Below are 27,002 nucleotides of genomic sequence, written 5' to 3'. Positions count from 1 at the left end.
AGAAGAGAATAAATAAATAAAATATTTGAAAAAAAAAATAGGATATGGGCTCTTTAAAGTGAATAAAATAGCTTTGTACACAATGCTCTCAATCTTTATTATGATCTTTTCATTATGCGAAATGTATTCATTGTGTTATTTAATGTTATGTTGCTGTAAAAAATAGCTAACTTTCAGAATTCAATCCAAATTTCAGAGAATTATGTTTTCGAAAGTGCTGTGCAAAAGCACTTCATCACCTCACCGAGCTGTTCAGCTGTAGTGATCAAGGTTTTAACACCAGGTGGCAGCACAGACAGAGTCAGCGCTCAGGAGGCGAAGGAGAAAAAGAAGGACTACAGTTCCCATGATTCCTCGTACTCGGCTTCTGTCACATGGACTAATGACTGGGTTAAAATGCAGCATCCGAGCCAGCCGTGCGTTCCTTTTCGACCATGGCTCCAGTGACGGACCCCTGCTCCTTCTCTTCTTTCTCCAAGTGCCTCACTCGGCACCTGAACCTAACCCTGCATGTGGGCTTCGACAGTCGAGCTCTCAGAGGAAAAGTCGCTCTGACAGTCGAAGTGCTGGAAGACAAATTCTCTGTTCTGGTAACGTGATTTTGATTTTTCAGTTCTGCGTTAGCTCTAGCCGGCAGTCAGGGCTCGAGAGCTGAGCCTGTCAAACCGCCCAGCTGGGTTGTTATATCTGTTTAGCCATCATTGTACTGTATTTATCCGGCTAACTGGCTGATGCAATGCAGTCTGTGGCGTGCAAACGTGAACTGTGAGGATCAGACTGATAGCCATGAGAGAAGCTTACATGACAGAAACAGGCAGGACACAGACACAGTGAGCGCTGATAGCTCTGGAGTTATTGTTGTTGTCCGAGTCCTTTATGCTGGTAACATTACTATGATTAACTCGTATTAAATGCACTACGTTTCATTTTTAAATGTGCTTATAGTGGCGTTAGACCTGTACTTAGTACTGCTCTGATTGGGAAGTAACGATACATCGATTGTGAATGATGCAGTGATTCTGCAAGGAAAGCAGTTTTCAAAGCACTTGGCTGAAAAGTATGGAGCCCCGCTGGTGACATTCTGTATGAATAGAAATAATGCGTGGCCACAACTTAGTAAGGTGTTGGAACGAGATCCTAATGTGTGGCCACAACTTAGTAAGGTGTGGGAACGAGATCCTAAAGCGTTAATAAAGCATGGCCACACATTATTTTTATTTATATGGGATGTCATCGGCAGGGCTCCATAGGAAAAGACAATGCCCTTTCCTCTTACTGTGTGGTCAGGTGGACCATATGAGGGTTTTCATTCATGCAGAGCTTAGTAAATGTTTTATTCTAGCAAATTTGCCAATTCAAGACCAGACTTTACTGTGTTTTATCTCATATCTAATATCCTATTTGTACTCTTTGGAACACATTTGGTGGCACTTTATTTTGAGTGGTTCTTTTAGATGAAACAGACACTCAACAGACTCTTAGTACCATGTCAAAAAACATATGAGGTTTAGGGTTAGGTTTGGGTAAGGTGGGTGAGGTTAGGTTTTGCGTAATGGAAGTAACATATTAACACTACATCTACTTAATGTAAGTAATGTATCAACAGAACATCTTCAAGATATTTACTTAAGTGTATTGAGATGCTTCACTACTGCCACTTCACTGATATGGTGTTGACGTGTTACTGATAATCTGTTAAGAGTTAATTATTATTATTATTTACATCTACAAAGGACCACTCCAGATAAAGTGTTACTGGACGTTTATCTCTTTTTAAGCAATGCTGTAGATGTTAAAGCTGGATGTAACTGTTGTAATGTGTCTTCTTCTTCCTCTTCTTCCTCTTCTTCTTCTTCTCATTATTATTAACCTCAAGCACTCATTCTTTGTTCTGTTTGTGACATTGTGTTATCTGTTATATTACAGTGCTTAATAAAAAAAAAGATAAGTAATTTGCTTGATGTTGCTCTAATATAGGCACGTTGAAACATATGCTTAGGATACTGGAGCTACCCATGAGTCATGCAAGTAGCAATATAAGGGGTCCAGTAAAGAGATTAGGTAGCTCGTTGCCGTAGTACCTCTTACACTAGGGGCCCCAGTGTGACTGCGCCACCTGCACTGCCAGCAGTAATGCCACTGTATCGATCACATGGCCAACTAATTAGAGAAATCATAGATTTGCTTTTATTCGTTTAGCAGACACACTTGTGCAGGGTTACTTGCAAAATGTGCACAGAGAAGGAGTATATAATATTATATAGTAGTATCATTTTGAATATTGTCAAATGTCAAAATGGTGCTTTGCAAACTACAATAATGTTATATCATGAAAAAGCATGTTGTTTACAGCATCACTGCCAAGCGGATGAACATGTAATGTAGACTTGTATTATTTTCATCTGAACTTTTATTTTGTTAGAATATAACATGTTATATATTCAGCTCCAGTGATGTGTTTCAGCTGCCATGCTGTGTCATTAATTGCTTTGTATTAGTGAAATAGGACTGGCCTTCGTATAATAGCATGTGTTATTTGCTGCACTTGTTCTTTCATGAACTTTGGCTTCAGGCATTGGCCTCTGATACCTGCTCTACCTTTTACCTGGAGTTACTTCACTTTGCCTTTATCTTAATCTGAAGTGACTGTGGTGCACTTCAGCCGTAAGTAATGCACTACAACCAGTGCCAGAGAGGGGAAAAGGGACCATGGGGTGATTCTTAAATACTGCAGATGTGTGCTGATGTTCATCCAGTAAGAGTAGTGTTCACCAGCTGAAGTTTGACTGAATAGTAAACATAGTTTGATTTAATTCAGAATGTTCTTAAGTAAATATACTGCCTTCTAAAAGTGTTTTGTACTTTGTGAAAGTCCAAAGTTGCTAAGGTAGAGTTACATCACCTCCAGATATCTGGTATTACATGCTGCTTCTGTGTCACCATATAACTCACACTCTTGCTTCTTGTCTCTAGACTCTTGATACAAAGGACTTGAAGATCTTCAAGGTGTCAGCCAACGGTCAGGCTGCTAAGTTTGAACTGGGAGCCCAGCAAGGTTATAAAGGCAGCCCTCTGGAGATCACCTTGCCCTTTGAGCTCTCACGGTATTACTACACTGATCATGTAATAAACCTTTTGGAGTTGGCTGTACTTTGTGTGATAAAGCCTGTGATTTGTTCGTAATTTTTAAAAATCTTTAAAGAAAAAAATGCACACAAACACACTGGCACTCACATATACTGACACTTTATTAGGTCAACATTCCTTTTTATCAGGTACACCTACCATTATCAGCCAGTACCTATTCTGTCTGTCCAGGGAAAGGGACCTCTATAGGACTGCCAGAGATTTTTCAGGTGGTGGACCATTCTCAGCACAGCAGTGGTACTGATGTGGTACTGTGTGCTGTGCTGGTTTGTGTTTTCACACCCCTCAGTGTCACTGCTGGGTGGAAAATATTAGACTCAATTACCAACAATGTAGATATATCTAATAAAGTGACCAGTAAGTGTAAAGTATAGTGATCCTGACACATCTGTTGGTTCCAAATGCTGTGTTTTTACTCAGTTTTGTAAGTGTAATATGTATGTGTGGAAATAAGGAGAGGATATTGCTGATGTTGGAACAAAACCTAGTATTTCCATTTTGTCGATTTTCAGTTTTTGACATCGAAAATGCCTGTAGCCCTTTACATTGTCTGTAAATTTCATGAAGAATGGACCAAAAGAAACAGCCCAAAATGACTTGGAAAAAAGTCTGGTTCCATTGACTTACATGAAAAGTAAAGTATGTTTTTTCCTTCTCCTGTAAAGTTACCATTTTGGAGATTTTACTCCAACAGCAGCGATATACTTCCTCTTGTCCAGAGGTACTGACATGACATAATAATGGTGTAATTTCCTTAATGTACAAAATGTGCTAAAGTTGCAATCTGAAGAGCATAATCAGCATCAGATTTGTGGGTTTTGTGTGTTCAGTGGTCAGCATGTGATTGTGGAGATCGAGTATGAAACCTCTCCAAGCGCCTCAGCCCTGCAATGGCTGTCTCCTGCACAGACTGCTGGGAAAAAACACCCCTATCTTTTCAGCCAGTGCCAGGTGAGTAAAACCTCTGGGTATAGTATGGAATGTGTGGTAGCTTATTGCTTTTATACAGCTGAATGGAATAGTTTGAATACCCCCAGTGAAATTACATGTTTTATTGATTTTCTAATTGAAAATAAATGAACATATCCTTAACAGCCCATGTGTCAAACACAAGGCCAAGTCAGGCCCGTTACACAGTCGTATTCGGCCTGTGAAATTATTTTAATTTTCTATTCTTATTAGCTCGTTTCACTGAGATGCGCTGCAGTCCCCATCATGCACTGCAACGTAGTGTGCCTTCTGCCCCCAACAACAATCAGTGGGCCAGCGGGTACACAGAAAGAAAAGATGCCTGGTGTCTAGTTCAAGCAAACAGGAAGTTTAAAAAAAATACCAAAAACAGTTTATTTTTATTTAGAATTATTTTTGAATCATTTTGAATATATGTGTATATATATGGGTCATTGACGTATAAGGATTTTCAATAGGCCAATTTTAAAATACTGAAAATAAGTATATCAATTGCAATTGTTCAAAAATTGTTCAAAAAAAAATTATTTTGGCATTTTTTCATCTAGATGAAATGGCTGTGGCCTTAAAAAGTCATATGGTGCGACCATGATTTATCTCAAAATTAGTTCATTTCCTGGACACACGTAACTTTTTTTACAAGTTCTCAGTAATGTAAAGTGTTTAGAAACAAAGGGTTTGCATTACTTTTGAGTTTTATAAATAATGATCTCATATTTTTGTTCTGTACTGTTTCAGTCGCCTTCTTAAATGAAGTAACAGACTTATTTTTTCCTGCAAATCGCATAAAACTTAAACATTTTTTAAAACACCATTAACTCAAACATACTGCATCAGCGATTAACATTTCGACCACAAAAATTAGATATTTTATTTTAAATTTAGTACAGTTATTGCTGTTATGTGTCGCACCACATGATGAGCAGTTGCTCCAAATGACATGAATATCTTTAAAAATCCATTTTAAAAGATCAATAAATGGTAAAATAAAATCAATAAATTCCATACAAAAAATAGATATGAACCAGTTTTATCATAATTTAATTTATCATAATCAAGATTTGTCAAATGTGTCAAACTTTTTTTACTAAAAATCTTATCACAAATTATTATAAGTGCAGCACATTCACGGTTTTGTTTAGAACATTTCATTTGACTTAACAATGGAATAAATTCATTTTGATTTTCAAATCATTTTGATCAGAACCAAAAATCCCGCATTTGTAAAAGTGGGCGACAAAACGGCACAAATTCTATTGCTATTATACTAATTTTACCTATGGAAGCTTTCCTTGCCATTTTTTTCTGTGGTACACAGTAAAAAGATTCACAGTAAAAAAATGACTTAATGTGGTAACAAGTAAATTAACAATTTTTTTACTAACAATTACTTGGAATGAATGTTTTTTTTAAATCAAAGTAAATTGTAAAGTTGAGTACAGCTAATTCAATTGTTACCACAAAGTATTTTTTTTTAGGTAGAACTGAAGAAACTTTTTACAGTGTAGCTAAAACAGTAATGTAATACAGCATCATGCCCTAAATCTGCATTGTATAGTTTTTCATTTTGGACTAATGGTAGATGATAGCAGATGCAATATTAACAAAAAATGCATTTCCTCCAGATAATGAAAAATACGAGCAATTTTTATTTTTAAAAATAAAAAAAAATGACATTCATTTCTCTTCTCCTAGCAGGGTACTCTACTCTTGCTACAGAGTCAGAATTAACACAGCCTATGATGAGAGATATTTACAATGGTACCTGGTAAAATAAATAAAAACAGTTATAGATATATAAATAAATAAAAGTGAAATTATATGTGCTTTATTTTCTGCACTTTTCTCATTATATTGTACAAAGATGAAACAAACTGTTGTTTTCAAAATATTAGAAAAAATTACTAAATTACTAAAATTGCATTAAAATAGATTCCAAAAACATTCATGTCAAATTTGTGTTTGTAGAAATTATTTAATATCCATTTATTTTTTTGAGGTCATACCACATGATGTACAAAAGTGGCAATGAACATGCCAGCCGTTAAAAAGGTTATTTTTTCCCAAATTTCAGAGAGACTTATAAATCTGCTTGCTGCTTCCGTGGGTCCTTGGCAAACTGCTATATGATGCAATCTCCTGGTTTTGAGATGGTTTTAACATAAACGTCCCAAAGTGTTTGTTTCTTGATGGTTACACCACATGATATTTCATAAAATGGACAAAGTTTGTTTGTATATTATGATGGAAATAAACTTAGAAATGCTTTGCAGTTTTGAACAGGATGACAAAACATTTTGGAAATCATGCCAAATGGGATAAAAAATAAAAATGAATAGATTTAGAGTAATTTCAAAGAAGTTTTCAAAACAGCAGTCATGGCCAGACGGTCGCACCACATGATATTTTGACCCTTTAAGTAACAGGAAAATTACAATTAACTAATATTTTTTGAAAAGTTAAAGTGAGTGGATATGTGGGAGAAGTACTACATAGTGCCTTTTTATGCAGTTAAACCTTGTTGTTGGACAGAAAATTTAGGTGTCACGTCATTGACCCATATGCTGTTTTGGCATATTTTGAATAAACAATGGTCTGTTCAGGTCATGGCAAAATGTACAGTAAAAATGAAATAAAAACACAGCTAGAAATAGATTTGCTGCCATTTTTTTAATATGGTTGAGTTTGACACCCCTGCTCTACATGGAACAAACTTTGGGATTTTTCTGCAAATTTTAGTGCACAATTTCTATTCATTTGCTGAGTTTAACAAAAAAACATAGCATATAAAATGTGCCTTTTGCACAGTCCAGTTCCATGCTTTGTTTTTTACTCAAATATGTTAAATTCAACAAATAAACAGTAATTGTTCATTAAAATCTGCACAAATGTGTTGTCTGTAGACGATGTGTGATGTTCACTTAGAAAACCAACAAAACCTATATTTTGACCAGGGATACCCAAACTTTTGCACGTAAAGTGGCTACATTATGATCGAATACATCAATGCTCGATAATAATTAAGTTATTCATTAATGATAATCACAACAGTTCTTCTACCAGGCCAAGTGATTCATTAACTGTGGCTGTGTCAAGTAATGTAAAGGTCAAAAATTATTTCATGAAAAGCACAATGAGTTTTAATAGCATGGTGCTTTACATGCAGAATTCAGCTAATGTGTGCTGATGTGGGTCTGTATCAGGTATTTGTTTAACAGCTTCAACTGTAGCAATCCAATTTTAGAATCACAAAGATTTGCTTTGTAATGTTTTGTGAAACATCCTCAACCACAGCTCAACAGAAACTGTCATGCTGTAGCAAGAGAGCTTCTGTCAAAATGCTTTTGTGGTCCTCTTTTTCCTGCTGCGACTGCAAAAGCTGCAGTTTCATGCATTCTGCAGTAAAGGTTTAGCCCTTCCACGGCATGCTTCTGAAAAACACCTTTATCTCTATTGCATTATCAGTTTCATCTGTTTTATTATCACTTTCAGTGGTCATATAATGTGAGCACAGTCGTGTGTGTGGGTGTTTCGCTGACTCTTGAATTCTGATCTTAGGACACTGATATTGCACTCTGATGTTAGACCTATCAGGTAATCATAGCAAGCTGAACCCAAATGTATCACTTATATCCCTGCTTACTTTATTTCTTTGTTTGCCACAGGGAAAACAGTTATAGTGCTCCTGTTATAGCATTTAATTTATTATTCAGGTTTCCGGATATACTGCATTATCCAGCAAAGGGGAGTTATTTTGTAACAACACACTATCTTGTTACAACAAAGTTATTTTGCAACACGCATGTAGCAAAATAATTGCAGCAGTAGTATTTTTTATAGTTTAACAGGGTCAGTCAGAATGCAGAATGCAGAAAGCATTGTTTATACTGCAATTTTCTCTTTTAAACAGGCCACTCATTGCAGAACAATGCTGCCCTGCCAGGACACACCATCAGTGAAACACACCTACTATGCCCAGGTACCAAACTTGCACTCATCTTCAGCTAACAAGCTCCCATCGTGCTTCTGGCAAACACTGAGCAGATAGTTGTTTAGATGTTAGATTGAGACCCACCTTGTTAATAGTTCAGTAAGTTTTATGTAAATGAGCCTGTTCTTCTGTGTGTGTTAGGTGTCTGTGCCGAAAGAGCTGATTGCTCTTATGAGTGCAGTGCGTGATGGACAGGAACCGGACCCCACTGACAGCAGCAGAGTCATCTACCGCTTCAGACAGCCGGTTAGATCTCTCTCTCTCTCTCTCTCTCTCTCTCTCTCTCTCTCTCTCTCTCTCTCTAATGATATTAATAAAACATTCCGAACATTCTGAATAATAATTTGAGTGTAGTATAGAGCCATGTGTGCAACCGTTATTCTCCCACTCTGTGTGCGTTTGTGTTAAATCTCACCAGTGCAATTGTTTACAGCACCACATCTCAACAATCTGATTTGCCGCCGCTTTGCATAAATGTGCTTTGATTTGTTGCTGCACTCATTTGCATAAAGTTTGTCCAGAACTAGAGAGCGGGGTGCTGACAGGCATCATTAGGTCGATGTGTCACTTATATGTATGTATTGTACTCTTTAGCCTCAACATAGCATGTAGTGTGATATGGTTAGTTTCATGTAAACTAGCCAAAAAAAACAAAACAAAACAAGTCAAATGAAAAATGACAAATCATATTGAATGTCGTCATCTGTCATTTCACACTGCTTAAAAGATTTTAGCACTCTCAACATAAAACACCTTCCCACATCCTTGAGGCTTAGTATGATTGTAGTTATTCATATTTAGTGCCCTCCACAAATATTGGCACCACTGGTAAACATAAGCAAAACATGCTGTAAAACACATTCTTTCTTGCTGATAATTTTGATCTTTCATTCAAAATATTAACAAAAATCTAACATTATTTAAAGTATAGTGATTGAAAAAAAAACTTATCAGGAAATAAATATTTTTCTCAATTCTTTGTGTGCCACAATTATTGGCACCCCTTCATTTAATCCTTTGTGCAGCCTCCCTTTGCAAAGAACAGCTTTGTCTTCTTCTGTAACCCTTAATGAGACTGGAGAACACACAGCAAAGGATCTGAGACTGTTCCTTCATACAGAATCTCTCCAGAACCTTCAGATTCTGAGGTCCATGCTTGTGAACTTTCCTTTCCAGTTCACCCCTAGGTTTTCTATGGTGGTTAGGTCAGGGGACTAAGGTGGTCATGGCAAAACCTTAATTCTGTGGTCATTTTTGTGTTGATTTTGAGGCGGGCTTTGGATCATAGTCCTGCTGGAAGATCCAGACTATGGCCAAGTTTAACTTCCTGGCTGAGACAGTGAGGTGTTAATTTTATTTCTGCTGGTACTTGATGGAGTCTGTGATACAATGCATCTGAATAAATTATCCAGGACCTTTGCAAGAAAAACAGCCCCACAACATCACACTTCACAGTGGGGATGAAGGACTTTTCTGCATGACTATCTTTGTGTCCATGCCAAACTCACCTCTGATGTTTGATGCCAAAAACTTCTGTTTTGGTCTCATTTGACTATAGAACATGGTCCCAGTAAAAGTTCCAGTAATGTCTGTCAAGCTGTAGGGGCTTGAGTTTGGTGGTCCTTAACAGCAGATCCTTTCTTCTGGCAACCCCCCCAAACTACTTGTGGTTATAAAGGTGGTGTTCGATTGTAGTTTGGGAGATGTTCTGACCCCAAGACCTAACTGATTTCTGCAATTCCCCATCTCTGATCCTTGGAGGTACTTTGTCCACTGTGTGTGGGGTCAGTATAGACATATAGACATAAGGGCTCTACCAGGAAGACACTGGAAAGACACAGGAATCTAAAACATGAATAAATAACACAATTGGCACAAAAATTAAAAATTACACTTTAAAATGATTGCACTGTTGCAGACAATTAAATAGCAGTTCCCTAATATATCATTTTTATGCAAAACTTTGAACACCCCAGTCAAATTACAAAAAAACTTAAACTTGAGTGTGCACCTTAAAATCGCTGAATTACTAATTAGAAGTGATGTCTGAATACTTTTGACAAATAGTGTGTGAAATAACTGTTGAAATGGGAATAATATGGGAAGATTTCTCTGTAGAGGGTGTTTTTCACTCAGACAAGCATGAGCAAATAGTGCAAAAATTCAAGAATAACATTTTCTCAATGTAAAATAGCAAAAAACTTTTGCTTTTCATCATCTACAGTGCATAATAACATTTAAAAGATTCAGAGAATATGGAGAAATCTCTGTATGCAAGAGACAAGGCTGAAAGCCAGTATTTGCTGGCCATGATTTTTGGGCCCTCAGGTGGCACTGCATTAAAAACAGACATGATTCTGTAGTTGAAATCACTGCATGGGCTCAGGAACACTTCTGAAAAACACTGTCTATGAGAACAGTTCGTCGCTGCATCCACAAATGCCCGGGCTCTGGGCCCGAGCTTATTTAAAGTGGACTGAGGGGAAGTGGAAAAGTGTCCTGTGATCCGACAAATCAACATTTGAAATTCTTTTTGGAAATCATGGATGCTGTGTCCTCTGGGCTAAAGACCACTCAGCTTGTTATCAGTGCACAGTTCAAAAGCTAGTATTCATGATGGTATAGGGCTGCATTAGTGCTCATGGTATTCGTGACGTGCACATCTGTGAAGGCACCATTAATGCTGAATGATATATACATGTTTTGGCAACACATGCTGCCATCCAGACAACGTCTTTTTCAGGGAAGGCCTTGCTTATTTCAGCAAGACAGTGCCAAACCACATTCTGCATGTATTACAACAGCATTGCTACGTATTAAAAGAGTCTGGGTGCTAAATTGGCCTGCCTGCAGGCCAGACCTGTCTCAGACTGAAAACATTTGGCACATTGTGAAATGAAAAATATGATAAATGAGCCCCCGAACTGTTGAGCAGCTGAAATCCTACATCAGACAAAAATGGGAAAACACTTCACTTTCAAAACTACTGCAGTTGGTCTCCTCAGTTCCCAAATGCTTACAGAGTGAAAGACAGTGGTAAACATTTCCAACATTTTTGGAACGTGTTGTTGGCATCAAATTCAAAATGATTTCTCAGTTTCTACATTTCATTTGTTGTCTCTGTACTATTTTCAATCAAATATAGGGTTTAAATGATTTGCACATCATTTCATTTTGTTTTTATTTACATTTTGCATAGCGTCCCAACTTTTTTGGCAAAGGGGTTGTTATATGTATGTATGTATGTATGTATGTGTGTGTGTGTGTGTGTGTGTATATATATGTGTATAGTATATATATATATATATATATATATATATATATATATATATATATATATATAAATATATAAATAATTATGAACTTTTAATTATTTTTTTGTCGTTTTTTTTCCCTGTTTCTCTGTTGCGTCTCTATCAGATAAGCCCTCCTCAGAGTCTGATCAGATTGCTTAGAATCATCCACTTAGTTTATCTGAGGTTTTCAGCTGCTCAGTTTTAGTAGATGAGCTTATCAGACAAGACTTTGCTAGAGTTTGTTTTTTGTGCCTTTGTGGTTTAGCAGGGGATGATGGGAAAGTTGTCTCTACGAATTTTGATGCATTGAAATGTACATTTTCACATCATTATTCAAAAAAGTTCTGATGAAGTCATTAGTGGTTTGTGTGTGTGTGTGTCTGTTTTTCACAGGTGCCCATGCCTTCGTATCTGATTGCACTTGTGGTGGGAGCTCTGGAGAGCAGGTAGTTTTTCTAACCCCCTTTATTCAGCTTTCAGTGTTGGCTTGGTCTAATATGTACCTGAACAACTGGGGGCAGTCTCACAAAGCAAGTTCAGCATAGACAGTTCCTGATCAAGTTTCAGCTTGAAGAAACCCAACAGATGGAACCATGAAGACTGTTAACAACTTTCTCTGTTAAGCCAGCTTTTTCTGTTAAGCCAGGTTTAGAAGCTCTGATTAGTTCTTGTGCACATACACGTGAAACCATGGCGTTTATGACAAAGCCAGTCATGAAGAGAAAAAGAAGTCTAAATAAATATGTAAAAGTAAAGCATTTATACACCGCGACCCAGAAGGATAAGCGGTTTAGATGATGGATGGATGGGTAAAGCATTTATAATGGTAAAAAAGCAATTGTGTCCCAACTGCAAAAGCTATAGTGCTTATTGGAATAATAATTGCTTTTCATTCTTAATATCTATGTATGATTTTGGACCTGACTGGTCCAAAAGCTGTTTATGATCTGAAATCCTGAACTTATCCTGCTGTGGAGCAGGTTAGGTGTGCAGCAGAAGTACACATAAGATGTAGCCTGGCAAAACGTGATCCAGAAAATCCAACTAAGCTTAAATTTATTTTTGCAACTTATTATTACAAGATTGTACACCCCCCCCCTCAAAAAAACTTTTCAGGCAATGCTGGTAGCAAGAAGCAAGAACAGATGTGTGCATTTGAAAACATGGTTTTTATTCAAAAATACTCAAGGACAATCTTTTGGTCACTTTAGGTTAAGGCAGAGTAAAAGAGGCTGCTCTCCAATGAACTAATGAACTAACAGTAGCACAAGAGCTAATCAGTGCAGCAGGAAGTGGTAGTGTCTTGCGGGCTTCTGCTACATAAGTGTTTTTTTCTGCTCGGTTGATGTGCCAATGTGTTAGTTTGCTGAGGTAACACTGTAAACAGATAAATATCTTTTCATTGTTGTTGGTTCTAATTCAAGCCTTGTTTTAGTAACACTGTCTCTGTCTACTCAGTCGCATTCTTAACACATCTTTGGCAAGGCACTCAGGTTAAGGCACTTGTGTTTTATAGTAGCACAAAATAAATGCATGTATTCAAAAATACGAGCAAAACTATCTCACTTCATAACCCTCTTAAAACTTAACAGAGTTTCACTGAATTGTTGGCCTGTGTATGATGAACTGAAACAAGTTGCCTAACAGTCAAGACTTTTCTAAACATTCAACCCTGCCCACCCAAATAATATTCTAATGGTAATATAACAATAAATAACTATATACAGGAGAGGTAGAATGTTCTCTCTGTTGCTGAAATTGTGTGCTATGTGTTGTTCAGGGAGATTGGGCCTAGATCCAGAGTCTGGTCAGAGAAGGAGTATGTGGACCAGGCTGCCTTTGAGTTCTCTGAGGTAAATGAGACGCTTATTCCCATGTTATGTATGGCAAGGGTCATCAGTTCCAGTCCTGGAGGCAGGCGTCCAGCACAATTCTGTGATTTCTCTGCTCAAAGACACCTAATAAATGTATTTTTCGGAACTATTGTAAAACATTGTCTTAGGCATCAGGCAGTGTATTCAGAACCATTTCATATTTTACTGTTATGAGTGACTTTTTAGAGGCAATAAACTCAAATAGATGTCTGGTTCCCATCAACACCACTGTGAACAATTCTGATTTGGTAGGTTTCTTAAAAACATTGCATTTCACATCAAACCACTTTGAATTACTTTGAATTGTCCTGGAAGCAGGAGTCCAGCACAATTCTGTGATTTCTCTGCTCAAAGACACCTAATTGAACTCCTCAGTTCATTGCTGGGCTTAGTAGGTGTGTTTGAGCAGGGCAATCACCAAACTGCACAGGACACCAGGCCCTCAGGACTGGAGTTAATGACCCCTGATGTATGGCCTCATAACAGCAGACTAGACATGTTACTCACAGATAAGTGAAAATTATCTATGAATTACAACCCATAATTAGAACGGACCATTTCTGTCTGTATTTTATTGCTGATACATGTACTTGAGTATGATTAATAACATTACACTCATCATTTTTGTAAAAATCTGATAATGTTAAATATTTACATGTAACAATGTGCAAGTTCAGAATAATTGGTACCTTTTTATAAAGGGTTTATAAATGGTTTTAGTAAACAGTTATAACACATTAATAAAAAGGGCAAATGTGAGCTGATATATCTGATGAAGCTGACAGGTATAATGCTGACTGACGAAGTCGACAAAGGTAAGATCAGTAACCAGCAACATCTGAGCTTTAGCTCTGTAAATGAATGTGGGTTTACTATTAGATAAACGAGTCACTGTTGCCCTTTTTATTTTATTTTATTGGAATGAATTAATAACCATTAATAAACTCATTTTAAACCATTCACAAATACTTTATTATTTTATTACTTTAAAGTGGTACCAATTTGAGTTTAACATTTCCATGTCATGGTAAAGTAAAATGTTTACCTTACACACACTGAACTTCATATGGATAATAATGTGAACTTGTTTTAAAATGAAGAGAAACTCATTTATAGGTTATTGTTATCACGGTCAGCCACAACAAGTTGTTCAAGAGGAATTCTGCTGATTTTGCAAAATTCAGTCGTAATTCATTCATTGAGATGCAATCAGTCATTCAGGGTGGTTTGATGTAAAACAGTGCAATAAAGAGAAACTTAGGAAGTCAGATTTCTTTACACCGATTGTGACTGAACCTACATGTGTCTTCAGAGTTTATGTAATGTTGATAATGGTAAATAATAGAAATGACATTTTTGAGGATCATTTTGCTTTGTAACGCTCTGCATGTACCGCTCTGCCATAAATGTATTTTTCGGAACTATTGTAAAACATTGTCTTAGGCATCAGGCATCTCTCTCTTTCTCTTTCTTTCTCTCTCTTTCTCTTTCTCTTTTAGACGGAGACGATGTTGAAGACAGCTGAGAGTCTGTCAGGGCCATATGTGTGGGGTCAGTATGACTTGCTTGTGCTGCCTCCATCTTTCCCCTACGGCGGCATGGAGAACCCCTGCCTCACCTTTGCCACGCCTACTCTACTGGTCAGAACCCACACCAAAGCAATTTCTACCACACATCTGCTTTTATAGCCCTAGGCATATTCTCACACTTACACAAACACATGGGAACCCACTTCCCACCTTTCAAGAATGATTGATTGATTTTAAATAATAAGCCACAGTGTCTGAGTTTGTGTATTTTGAGATGCTTTCTTTTCAAACTGTATGACTTCTTTTAGTCAGTTTTATTTTTTTTGAAGTTTGTTCTAATTGAGTGTGTATTTTTGTGATCGTTCTCAGGCTGGAGACCGCTCCCTCTCTAACGTAAGTCACTCTCTGTATGTTAACAGGTGAATGAGCATGCATGCAGAATGTTTGGTTGAAGCCATTCTCGAATATCCACCCATGTGAACAATGTGTTCTCGTTCTTGTGTGCTCCAGTGATAAGTGCTCTTCTGTCTGTCTGTAGGTTATTGCTCATGAGATTTCCCACAGCTGGACTGGAAACCTGGTGACCAATAAAACCTGGGAGCATTTCTGGTCAGTGTTTTTGTGTTCATATCATGCACAGATGTGAGACTTGATCAGCGTATTGTCATTGTAAGGCTCAGCCTTAAACTGAAATATGAAGTTGACTACACATTCAACTCCTTGGTGTCTTGCTGTCAGATACTCATATCTTTGTAGACACACCTTACTGGAGGAATTCTTTGTGACTGCACTAGTCCAGCACTGTTAAACACACACTCATATTTTGAGAGGAATTTTTGTTTGTTATTGTAGTGGCTGCTTTAAACTTTAACTTTGTATTGGTTACTTATTTCATCATCCTGCCAGTGCATGTTGTTGAAATGAAAACCACCACTAAAACCACTGTGGTCAAAATAAAGTACACTCACACTAGAGCTTGAAATATCTTTCTGCATGGGACCAGACTTTTCATGTCCAGTTTGGACATCATTTTCCAAATATGTGTCTGGCTTTTGTGTTTGAATTCTCACGGCCCACTGTACTGCTATTAACAGATTTTACCCTGCATTTCCCCCTGCTTTAGCTTCACTTTGGATTGCGTTATTCCTCCTTAAAGCAGTCTTTTAAAACCAGTTTTGTAAACTTAATTTTGGCCAGTTGATTATTATTGCATATTATTTAATATTGTTTTAATTGTTTAATTTATCTGTGATCTTGTAACAGTTATTATTGTTGCTACATTGTAACCAGCGCTGTCCTTACAGGTTTTATTTAACCCTTGTGTGGTATTCATGTTTTTGTTACTCTGGTGGACCCACTGCATTATTGGGTTTTTAAATCAATACAGCCACAACAATTTATGTAAAAATACCAGATGTTTAAAATATTACGAGTGGTCAGCGTCGAGTTCTCCTTTAGCAGCTATAGCCTGTCAGCTGCCTGTCCATGTTGTCCACCCTCACACACAGGCACACGTATACAAACACATATACACACAGACACACACACTAACAGCAGGCCATGTAGGAGAACAGAGTGAAGGACACAGCACCTCCTCACTTTTATTCCCTGAAGTTTCACCTCAACACCACATGTGTAGTATAAATGTGTAGGGGCTATACAGTGTGAAGTCACTTAAAATGAATTATTTTATATGTTCTTCGCAGAAAATGAGGCCAAGGACTCTAAGGTTGAAATAATAATAAATCACATAATTTTTTCTTTGGACAGAACTTAGTCGAGCTTGGGTTCAGGATTTCATAACGTAATGCTGTGTCAGGTCGGGTTGGGGATGGACAGAAAGTTCTGGGTTTTTTTCAGATTCTGACCAACATTTCAGACCCAGTTAATGATCTAACTCACACCCACACATAGTGGTCAACATAAAGCTCTCTCTCTCTCTCTCTCTCTCTCTCTCTCTCTCTCTCTCTCTCTCTCTCTCTCTCTCTCTCTCTCTCTCTCTCTCTCTCTCTCTCTCTCTCTCTCTCTCTCTCTCTCTCTCTGCACTCCTCCCCTCTTTTCTCTCTCTCTCTAGGTTGAATGAGGGACACACTGTGTACCTGGAGAGAATGATTGGCAGAGCTTTGGAGGGCGAGCAATTCAGGCAGTTTAAAGCCAGAGGAGGATGGAAAGAACTACAGGAGGCTGTAAGAACACCCCCCCCGAAATACACACAAATATATTTCTGTTGATATTACTCCACCACATGATTTATATGTCATAACTGGTTATTGCTTTGTGATGAATCACTAATAACATGTTAGAACGTACACAGTACTGTGTGAAAGTTTTAGGCGCTTTAGAAAATTAGGCTTAAAAAGATATTTTCTGTGTAATAATGTTTATTTGCAAAGAAAAACACTAATATTAGAACAAATACAAATTATATTAATACAGTAAGTAGTGATTTCATGTACGTTTTTTCGACTAAACCACTTACAATCTTCTCCTCATTGAAGCCCAGTATTATTCGTAGTTATCAGCCAACACGTGGTTTGGCTAATCAGCACTTCATATGGTTAAATCATGTGGGCTGGTGATTGAGAGATATTTGGTTAAAAAAAAGAAGTCAAAGGAAAAGAAACATGCTAAAATATGTTGTGTGCATGCTGCTGTGAGCCTAAAATAATTATTTTAAAGTCAGAGATGTCACGTCATACGGCTTTATGTATTAACATTACATTCACAGAGTCAAAAAGAAAGTCTGGCTCGATGTTTAGGGCTCAGATGCTAAATGAGCATTACACTGGTAAAAAAAACATGATGACAGTTGTAAATAACTTCTAATGCACTCTCATAAATAAAGTTTATTCCCCCCAAAAATACTTTTGTGTTCCTTCTGAATCTTTTCAGATGAATTCAGAGGACATTTTGATGTTAATATTGATAACACCCTTGACTGAAAATGTGCAATGACATGAACACGCTCTGACACCTTTGGGTGATGTTTTGTAGGTGCACCAGTTTGGGGAAAATAATGTCCTAACTAACCTGGTGCCAAGCCTGAAAGATGTTGACCCTGATGATTGCTTCTCCTGTGTGCCGTATGAGAAGGGATTCGCTCTTCTGTACCACCTGGAAGAGCTGCTGGGAGGCCCAGGTATACACACACACACACCTGATCTGTTATAATTATCACAGTATCTAAAATAACTCAACACGACACATAAAAATGTAATGAGTTTACAAACCTGTGTCAAGAATATCGTTTTCTGTCATGTGCCCTGTGCAGAAGTGTTTATGGGCTTTGTGAAGTCCTATATCCAGCTGTTTGCCTACAGCAGTGTGACCACAGAAGAGTGGAGGGACTACTTGTTCACCTACTTCAAAGACAAGGTGAGAAGTGACATAAAGTGAGTATTTTAAGCATGCTCAAACTGTTATTAGATAAGTACATATACATTTTACATTCGTTTTTGTGATATTGTCTCAGTATTTTCAATTTATCTTTTGTAGATGTTAGTTTATTACCTAACCTTTTCATAAATGACACAAGCATTTTATTGCTTGAAGGTTTATTTTAATCCTCTTTTCAGGTGGACATCTTGAATAAAGTGGACTGGAACGGATGGATGCACACTCCAGGAATGCCCCCAATAAAACCACAGTAAGCACTGGAGAGATGGCCTTCACATCAGTTTTTTCAAATTGATCACTAGTGCACCAGTTGATTAGCTGATTCAGGTGTTGGATAATAACTACACAGTACTGGCCTGCCACAAGGAGCAAAAGATTAAATGAACACATTGACAGACATAAAATCACTACTTATTGTTTTAATGTTAGTTGTATTTATAATACAACTAACAGTATTTGTAATATTAGTGTTTTTCTGTGCAAATAAACACAGTGTTCGGTGCCCAAACATCTTTTGTACAATTACAGGTTCTGACATTTTATGAAAACCATGTGAATGTGAATTTATGAGCCTGTCAATGTGAATGTCAGCCTCTGTGTACCTGTATATCTGACTTGCTGCTCCTTTTGCTCAGGTATGACACCACCCTGGCAGATGCCTGCATTTCTCTGGCCCAGAGATGGCAGAATGTAAAGAGTGCTTTCTTTTTACCTATAAAACATGCATGTTCCTCTCAGTACAGAAGCAAAATGCTCACTCTGATTCTGTGTCATTTGCAGGCTAAGGATGCAGATCTGGCAGGCTTCAGTGAGGCTGATATAAAGCAGCTCTCTTCTCACCAGCTCATTGAGTTCCTGGCTCTGCTGCTGCTGGAGGTACCAATACATGAACTAACACAAGTATTACATTAAACATTTATTACAACAGTAAAATGGCCTTTTAAGGTGTATTGCTTTAATTAAACATACTCTTAAGCATTCATAAAGGTGATTGACTTTCCCCCTCATTCTCACTCTCCCTCACTTTCTTCAGGACCCTCTCCCTCAGTCTCATGTGAAAAGAATGCAGGAGGTGTATAACTTCAACAGCATCAAAAACTCTGAGATTCGTTGCAGGTAAACATGGCAGACAGTGGGCCAGTTTTGTGGCATTATTTCATCTAATGCAGTATGCAATTGTGTTCAATTCCTCTGCTTATTGCCAGGTTTAGTGGGTGTGTTTTTGCAGGGTAAACACTAAATTGAGCTAATGCTTTCTAGCTAGCTCAAGCTAAAAATTCTGGGTACCCCACAGGTATAGATGTGGCAGTTATATGTCTGCTTATAATATCACTTTATCTCATAAAACAGTGCAGTTTTCCTGTTTGCCTTGTTTAATGGCTTCTTGTTGAAAGTATGTAATGACTTAAAAATGACAAGTCATCCGAAAGTTTTGAAGAGGAATCAGATTACGTTACTTTAATAAAGTTATCCTTTGGATTAGGTTACATATAAATTTTTTTGACATGTAATAATTAATCTGTACCAGAATACATTTTAAAGTAACTACTGCCCAACCCTACTGGGCAGTAAACGTGTTTATGATTGTAGAAACACACACACACACACACACACACACACGCACGCACACACACACACACAGACATATATAATATGTATGTATCCACTCATACCAGCGCAACACACCACCACCATGCCCGTGTCACTGCAGTATTGAGAATGATCCACCACCTGCTCCGTGGTGGTCCTGTGTGAGCCCTGACCATTGAAGAACAGGGTAAAAGGGGGCTAACAAAGTATGCACTGGAACATATGGACTACAGTCTGTAATTGTAGAACTATAAAGTGCACCTATATGGTAAATTGAGCCAGTAAAACAGACAATGAGTGATACTATATAGGTGTTCTTGAATGAAGTGGTCAGATGGCAAGTACAGTGTGGGACTGATGGCACAATCATTACCAGTCATTTTTGTTTGTTTGTTTGTTTGTCTGTGTCTGTGTGGACGTGTAGATGGCTGCGTCTGTGTGTTAAAGCCAAGTGGGAGGAGGCTGTTCCCTTGGCTCTGAAGATGGCCACAGAACAGGGCAGGTTGAAGTTCACACGTCCGCTCTTCAGGTAACCATGGACCACTGAATATTTTTTTTTTATCTACAAAGCAGGAATAGACATTTTAACTATTTTTGCTGTTTGAATATCTAAAATTACAGTATTCCAAGATATTTGTTGAACTGTTGGATTAGCAGCAGATGGAGCATAGACAGGCACAGGTGCAAACTGTACATGGTTGATGCCCTCTAGTCACAGATTGCAGACATTTCTGATTAACCCTTTAGCCTGTATGGTATTTGTTGAGTTTTTACCATTAACGACTTATTGTTCATCATCTACTATACATTATTCAGTATCTACTGTAAAACTGAGTGTTATGTAGTTATAACATTTGCGAAAGTGAAATGTGGATACAGATCCTTTTGCAGGTTTAACAGTGAATTTGAGGAGAGTGTGAGATGGCAGTGTCAGCTGCACAAAGCAGGAAGCTGGAATGTGGATTTTAAACTCTTGAAACTACTTGCCAGTGATCCTCTTCTGCTCTTACTTTCAGGGACGTGTACAATTTTGATAAGTTCCGTGACGAGGCTGTTAAGCTTTTCAAGGAGCATCGTGACACAATGCACCCAGTCACCGCAACCTTGGTGTCCAAGGCCCTGGAAGTTGACCAAAGCACAGGCTTTTAGCTCCACTGACCGCCTCACTTTGCTCTTCAGCTCAGCCAGCAGCGTGCTTGGTGAATTTGATCTGATCTGCAGATACATAATTGAATTTTTTATGTACCCTGTAGACAGATCTGTGTGGCTTTGCCTCTGTTTGCTTGGCCAGTTCAGCCTTTTGTGTCGTGATGGAAGTCTTAATCTCAGGGCAAGAGGACAAAGCAAAGCTCCTCTGAATTTCACAATCACCTGTTGACACAAGCTTGTCTTTAAAGCACCCTTCTCTTGTTAGGTGCCCATGCTAAGCAATAAACTCCTCATCTAACTTCTACAGCGCAAGTGTGTTTATTCTAAGCACTTGACTGGGCAGTTTGAGTAGAAAGGTAAATTGCTGGTTAACATAAATGTGTCTCATTTCGTATTGTCAGCATATCCACTGCAACCTCAGGAATAGTGATCACTAGCTAGAATGTACTGCCTTGAATGTTTAAATGAACGTAATGAAAAAAAAGTTCCCTTTTTGCAGAAATGCATTTTGTAATCTTAATAAAGAGCTGTCTAGATGGAGTAGTCTGAGGGCAATGTATTATTATATTATGTATTTATTTTTGTTGATACTACCACAAAAAAAAATTGCTATAATAATCTCATCAAAGATATTGAGTTTAGAGTCTTCTTAGTTCCTCAGGTTCAACCTGCATACTGAAACTTCAGAATTTACAAGCATTAACACTCTGTGACAAAAATATATAACAAAAAAAAATCATGTGTCCGATCTGTGGCTCTGGGAGTCTCTTGCTTCTTCATCCCATTGTCCAAAAATTATTTAGACTGTGAAACACTAGAGGGCGCATGCAACGGGGTCCTCAGAGAATGGGAATGAATATGACATTATTCAAAATATGTAATATTTTCGTATGTGTGTTTGGTAACACTTTACTCTATGGTAATGTTCATAAGCCTACATGACACCTACATATGCTTGTCATGATATCTGACATAACCCTATATAAATATTTATAAATGCTTATTCCAATAGGCATCATCTGTCATAAAGACTACTTTAGCTGACTGATCAAAACTGGCTAGTGTAATCTTCATAGCAAATTACACCTATTGGAATAAATATTTCTAAACATTTATGTTGGGTTATGTCGGTTGTCATAAAAAAAGTCACTTTAGCTTTAGTTCTGAAGCATTTTATCTGATTTGGTGTTGAGGAGTGCATTCATCAATAAGCATTTACAAATTTTCCATAGGCCCCCTTTTACATTTTGGACTCTCACAAGCAATCTTGAATGTCTTGTTGACCTGGAAGTGTGGGAATTCTCCCTAACCAGAAATTCTCTGGTAGGGTCAGAAATAGTGAACATTAGCCCTGTACCATTTGGCGCACTTGTAGTCCTGTGGTCCTCGTTTGTCCACGAAGACTATGAGGCCATAGTGTGTCCCAATTCTCATTTTGGTATTGTAAGTGCCACTCTTGTGCCATAGGTGCTAAGACTGCATAGATGTGAACTTAACCAAAATTCCTTGAGATACAGGCATGGTCATATCAGAGTGTAGGGGGTTGTAGCATTAGCTTATTTAATAAAACGAGTATGATGGATAACAGAATTTTGCTGGGGACGGTACATGTAAGCTTGCTATGCATGAGTCTGTCCTAAATGCACACTTTTAAACCTAGCACAAGGTGCTTCAGGCCCACTGAAGTTGTATGGAATGGTATTCAAGTTGGAAATGAGAAAACTGACTATTCTAATGTTTATGTTAACTGTGAAAATAATGGAGACAGTGAGGGGAACTGTTAAGAAAAGCAGATCTTCAAAACAACCAGTATCCAAAACCACATACTATTTCAAAATAATTTGGTTAAACAGTTCACCACTATTAGCGGTTCTTACTGTAGTATGTAGGATGGTGTATGTTTTTGGGCATGGCCTTAGTGTCACTTGTTTTAAAATCATATCCGCAAACGTTCCTGTCCTGATAAGAGATCTCTTTCAGGATGACTGTCCTACTCATGCACAAAGCACGATTGTTCACTGAATAGGTTGAGCATAATTAATTTTTTTTTTTTACTTGATGCCCACCTGAAACATGGATGTTATTCCAAGTAAGTGAAATTAAGTCTACATTTAACTAGAAGTAAGTGGACACCAGTTTCATGACTGGATCTTAAAAACAAAAACTGGATGGACTGCAATTCTTTAAAGCAACCTCTAGATGGAGACATTATATTATCCACTGCAGAACATGTCTGAGAAAGACCTTTGATATCTTTAATATCCTCCTTTTGTTTAGATAATTTTCTTCTTCCTTTGCCATTTTGGCACTAAGAAACTGTGGCACTACAGAGTCTCGGGCACTAACAGGTCTGTGGTGCCAGCTAGAGATGCACCGACATGGATTTTATGCATTATCATTGATTTCAATATCATTGCACATCATGAATGCCAGCAAGGCCTTGGCACTAAAGGGCCTATGACACTAACAGTCCTATAATAATAAAGGGCCTACAGCACTAACAGGCCTATGACAATATCTAGCTTATGGCACTAATAGATCTCTGGTCCTGAGGGACACGAAAAACGACATGGCTTTAAATCAGGGGTGCACAACTCTGGTCCTGGAGGGCCGGTTTCCAGCACAGCTTGGAGGTTTCCCTGCTCAAACACACCCACTAAACCTGACAATTAACAGATGAGCGTAATCAGGTGTGTTTGAGCAGGTAGATCACCAAACTCGCCTACTCTAGTGCACCAGAAGTTCTGCTCCCATTTGGATATGTGTAAGGGCTGAAGGCACTAAATGTCCTATGACAATGAAGGGCCTATCAGTCATATGACAATAAAAGGCTATGGCAGTAACAGGCCTTTGCTGCTAAAGGGTCTAATGGGACTTAAGAGGTCTATAGTGCCAGTTAGGAATGCACTGAAATGGAAATTGTGGGCTGATGCCAATATGCACATATAGTACTGTGCAAAAGACCACCCTTTATTCAATTTTCAGTGAAAATGGACATTAGGTTATTCAATTCTATATTCTATATAGAAAATATATTTGTTTTTTTTAACAGAAAATTACACATGAACCACTAAGACAATCTAAAATTTTTCAGCATTTAGTGTTTCCACCTTTGCCTTCATCAGAGCCTTTATTCTTTTTGAGAGACTTGCTTTCAGTTTTTCAAAGAAATCTGCAGGGATATTTTTCCACATCTCCAAAGTTGCCGTGGGTTGCTTTTTCTGCTCATGATCCAAGTAATCCCAAATACACTCAATAATGTTGAGGTCTGGACTGTGTTTTGGTCAGTTCATTGTTCTGAGAATACCAGCAGATTTTTTCTTAATTTGCAAATTTCCTTTTTGTCTGTTTCCTTTTCTCAATAATGGCATCTTAATAGTCTTTTCTTCCTTTTTCAGATCTAAAGTGAGAATGGAGCTTGATTTCATCCTTGCATTTAAAGACGAAAGCTTTAAATGCTGTTTATCTGATAATGACAGTTTTGGTGTTCTACCAGGTCTTCCAGGGTTGTTTGGAGTCTCATTTTTTCTCTATCTTTTAATATTTTTTTTAATTCCAGTTCAAAAAGGTTATATGGGACCAAAAAGAAAATGGTGGCATTAAAGTGTCTGTGGCAATAACAGGGCTATGGTGCTCTGCTATAGTATACTACAGCAATGCTATGTGTCAGTTTACATATGTGTAAGTGTCTGTGGCACTAATAGACCAATAACAATAAAAAGTGTATGACAATATAGCGACTAACAGGCGTGTGACAACATAGGATCTATGGCATTAACAGTGGTTTAACAATATAGGACCTATGGCGCTAATAGTCATATGACATTATAGAGTCTATCACACTCAGTTGTATGATGATAACTCACATCAATTGTATGACACTACAGGGTCTATGGCACTAAAAGGCATATGACACTACAGGGTCTATGGCACTAAAAGGCATATGACACTATAGGATCTATGGCACTACAGTAGCGTGTACCAAAGCAATGTTATTTGTTAAGTGGCACCATCTTGACTCCATAGTATTGGCACATTTGTATCTTTCAAGCTTGAAAACTCAGAGCTAATCCTAACCAACATAGATTTCTCTGTGAAATCTGAGTAGTTTGATGTTAGTGAGAACTCATGTATTTTCTTATATCTGCCTCCAAACACTGAAAACTACCACTAGATGGAGACATTTGTTCACTGTAGACTGAGTCCCTTTGTGGCTGAAATTGAGTGTTCTGCTTTGCCTTAGTGGTTAAAGATTCCAAGATAAATGAAAAAATAAATATTAATAGCTGCATAAAGATCAGTAAGAGCACAAATTATGAAATAATTCAAATTTTCACCATGGATATTATTATATTAAAGAAATTCTTAACAATATCTGTCTATACAGGGAAATTAACTATTTTTGAGCTATGACTGTATGATTTTGAACTGCAGCTTCCATAGCTTTATGGTGTGATTAGATCTAAGAGTATATGTGCATCTTTTTGGGAACAGAGTGACAAAATCAAACAAGCAATGTCTTAAAGGAAAAGTCAAGCTGCGCTGAGCTTTAATCCACCAAAGCATTTTTATATTTCAGTTCCTGCCTCTGTGAAGCATTGTACACTTCAACAGCACATGAATGAATCGCAGTGGTACATGGCAGAAGATAGGAAGAAGAAGACACGGATCAACAGTGAATGCTCAGGGTTAGGCTTGAACTGCAGCACTGTGGGTTGAAGCAAAAGCCTCCTGAGATGTCTGTAGAAAAAAGAGAAAACATGCCTCTTTTGTCAAAGTTAGACAAAACCTCACAGACCTTAAACTGAGCCGTTCAAAATTCTGAAGGGGAAGTTTTTTTTTTTTACACAAGAGAAAAAAGTTATCTGAGCGACTGTGTTCTCGCACAATGGCTGTGGTTGAAGTTGAGCCTCTTCTGATCTTCTCGCAGCTGGACTTTTGCCTTCCACCCTGTCTCCTCTGATCTTCCCGCAGTCATCCAAGAGGCTTTTGCCAGCCTGTGAGCTGTCAAAGTATCCCTGGAAATCAAACGCCACCCCATGCTCTGCTATGATCAAAGACACACAGGTAAGGCAGACACAGAGCCACATACAATTGCCATCTCAAAGAGGGAGACTTTTTTTTTTTTTGTTCTCCCCTCCCCTCACAACTATCCTGACACCGTGCCGCTGAATGGGGCACATCGATCAGAATAAAGCGAAGCGATCAGGGTTTTGAAGATGTGACGGGAAGTTTGTCCTATCTCAAACTTTTGGACAAAGAGAGAGCGCCGGCCTGGAGGTGAGGGTGCTGTTTAAAGAGCCATTTAAAGGCTGCTGATTTTAGAGAGGCGGCTTGCTTCTCTTTGACCACCTTTCTTCTGAAAATTAAACCACTGTCAGACATTAAACTCATCTATTTCATTATCTTTGGGGCACCAGTATTGTTCTTGGTAAGTTCACCACCTCATCAAACACTGGTGGTCTAACCTGCTTGTCTACGACTGGTTCTTGGTTTGGACTTACTGTTCTAGAAGAAACTTTTAAAGGACCCATATTCTACTGTTTTGTTCTGCAGAGTTCCACTTGTGATGTTTATGTTATCTTATTTATCAAAAACGTTAAAATCTCTTAATTCTGTAAACTTGTTTTTTTTCGTTACTGTTCTTTTAAGACTGATACATGTTAATGATCCCTGTTCTTCTTGGCTGTTTGGTACCTCAATCAAAAACCGCTCTGGAGAAGCACTCCTTATAGCTTCAGTGTAAATGGACGGAGCTAAGCTGCTGTAAGCTCACTACATGGATTGATGTAAATATGTTGGTTTATGTGACATCACAGAAACAATGAATTCAAAACAGGCCGTTTTTGTAACTTACTTTTCAGTATGTAAACACGGGTAAAGTTTTAAAACCATTCATTCCAGTTTATTATATATATATATATATATAAATATATATATAAATGGGAATAAGTGGTTTTGAAACTTTACCCGTGTTTACATACTACGTCAAATTGTTTATTTACAAAAAATGAAGAAAATCTAGCTTTCTATTATATGGGCCCTTTTATTGGTTTTCACC

General features: G+C 37.8%; 1 protein-coding gene across 1 annotated transcript; it reads left to right on the top strand.

Moving 5' to 3' along the window:
• Window positions 1-389: 389 nt before the first annotated feature.
• On the top strand, window positions 390-21,245 carry lta4h (leukotriene A4 hydrolase). The gene is made up of 19 exons (XM_036577499.1): window positions 390-590; window positions 2,974-3,104; window positions 3,978-4,098; window positions 8,027-8,095; window positions 8,249-8,353; window positions 11,797-11,849; window positions 13,184-13,256; window positions 14,777-14,917; window positions 15,176-15,199; window positions 15,345-15,415; window positions 16,881-16,992; window positions 17,801-17,945; window positions 18,078-18,181; window positions 18,382-18,452; window positions 18,838-18,892; window positions 18,983-19,078; window positions 19,236-19,318; window positions 20,217-20,321; window positions 20,809-21,245. The coding sequence occupies exons 1-19, from the start codon at window positions 435-437 to the stop codon at window positions 20,939-20,941; spliced, it is 1,848 nt and encodes a 615-aa protein (XP_036433392.1). The 5' UTR covers window positions 390-434; the 3' UTR covers window positions 20,942-21,245.
• Window positions 21,246-27,002: the final 5,757 nt, after the last annotated feature.

This window comes from Colossoma macropomum, unplaced genomic scaffold (genome assembly GCF_904425465.1).
Source record: "Colossoma macropomum unplaced genomic scaffold, Colossoma_macropomum, whole genome shotgun sequence".
Lineage (NCBI taxonomy): Eukaryota > Metazoa > Chordata > Actinopteri > Characiformes > Serrasalmidae > Colossoma > Colossoma macropomum.
Note: the sequence above shows the minus strand (reverse complement) of the source record. Positions and strands in the feature narration are given on the sequence as shown.

Bases quoted from the DNA above. Each gene is read 5' to 3' on its own strand.
- lta4h (XM_036577499.1), top strand. From the start codon at position 435: ATGGCTCCAGTGACGGACCCCTGCTCCTTCTCTTCTTTCTCCAAGTGC. The intron at 14,918-15,175 runs GTCAGAACCCAC...GATCGTTCTCAG, and splicing joins TTGCCACGCCTACTCTACTG to GCTGGAGACCGCTCCCTCTC. The intron at 18,893-18,982 runs GTAAAGAGTGCT...TGTCATTTGCAG, and splicing joins TGGCCCAGAGATGGCAGAAT to GCTAAGGATGCAGATCTGGC.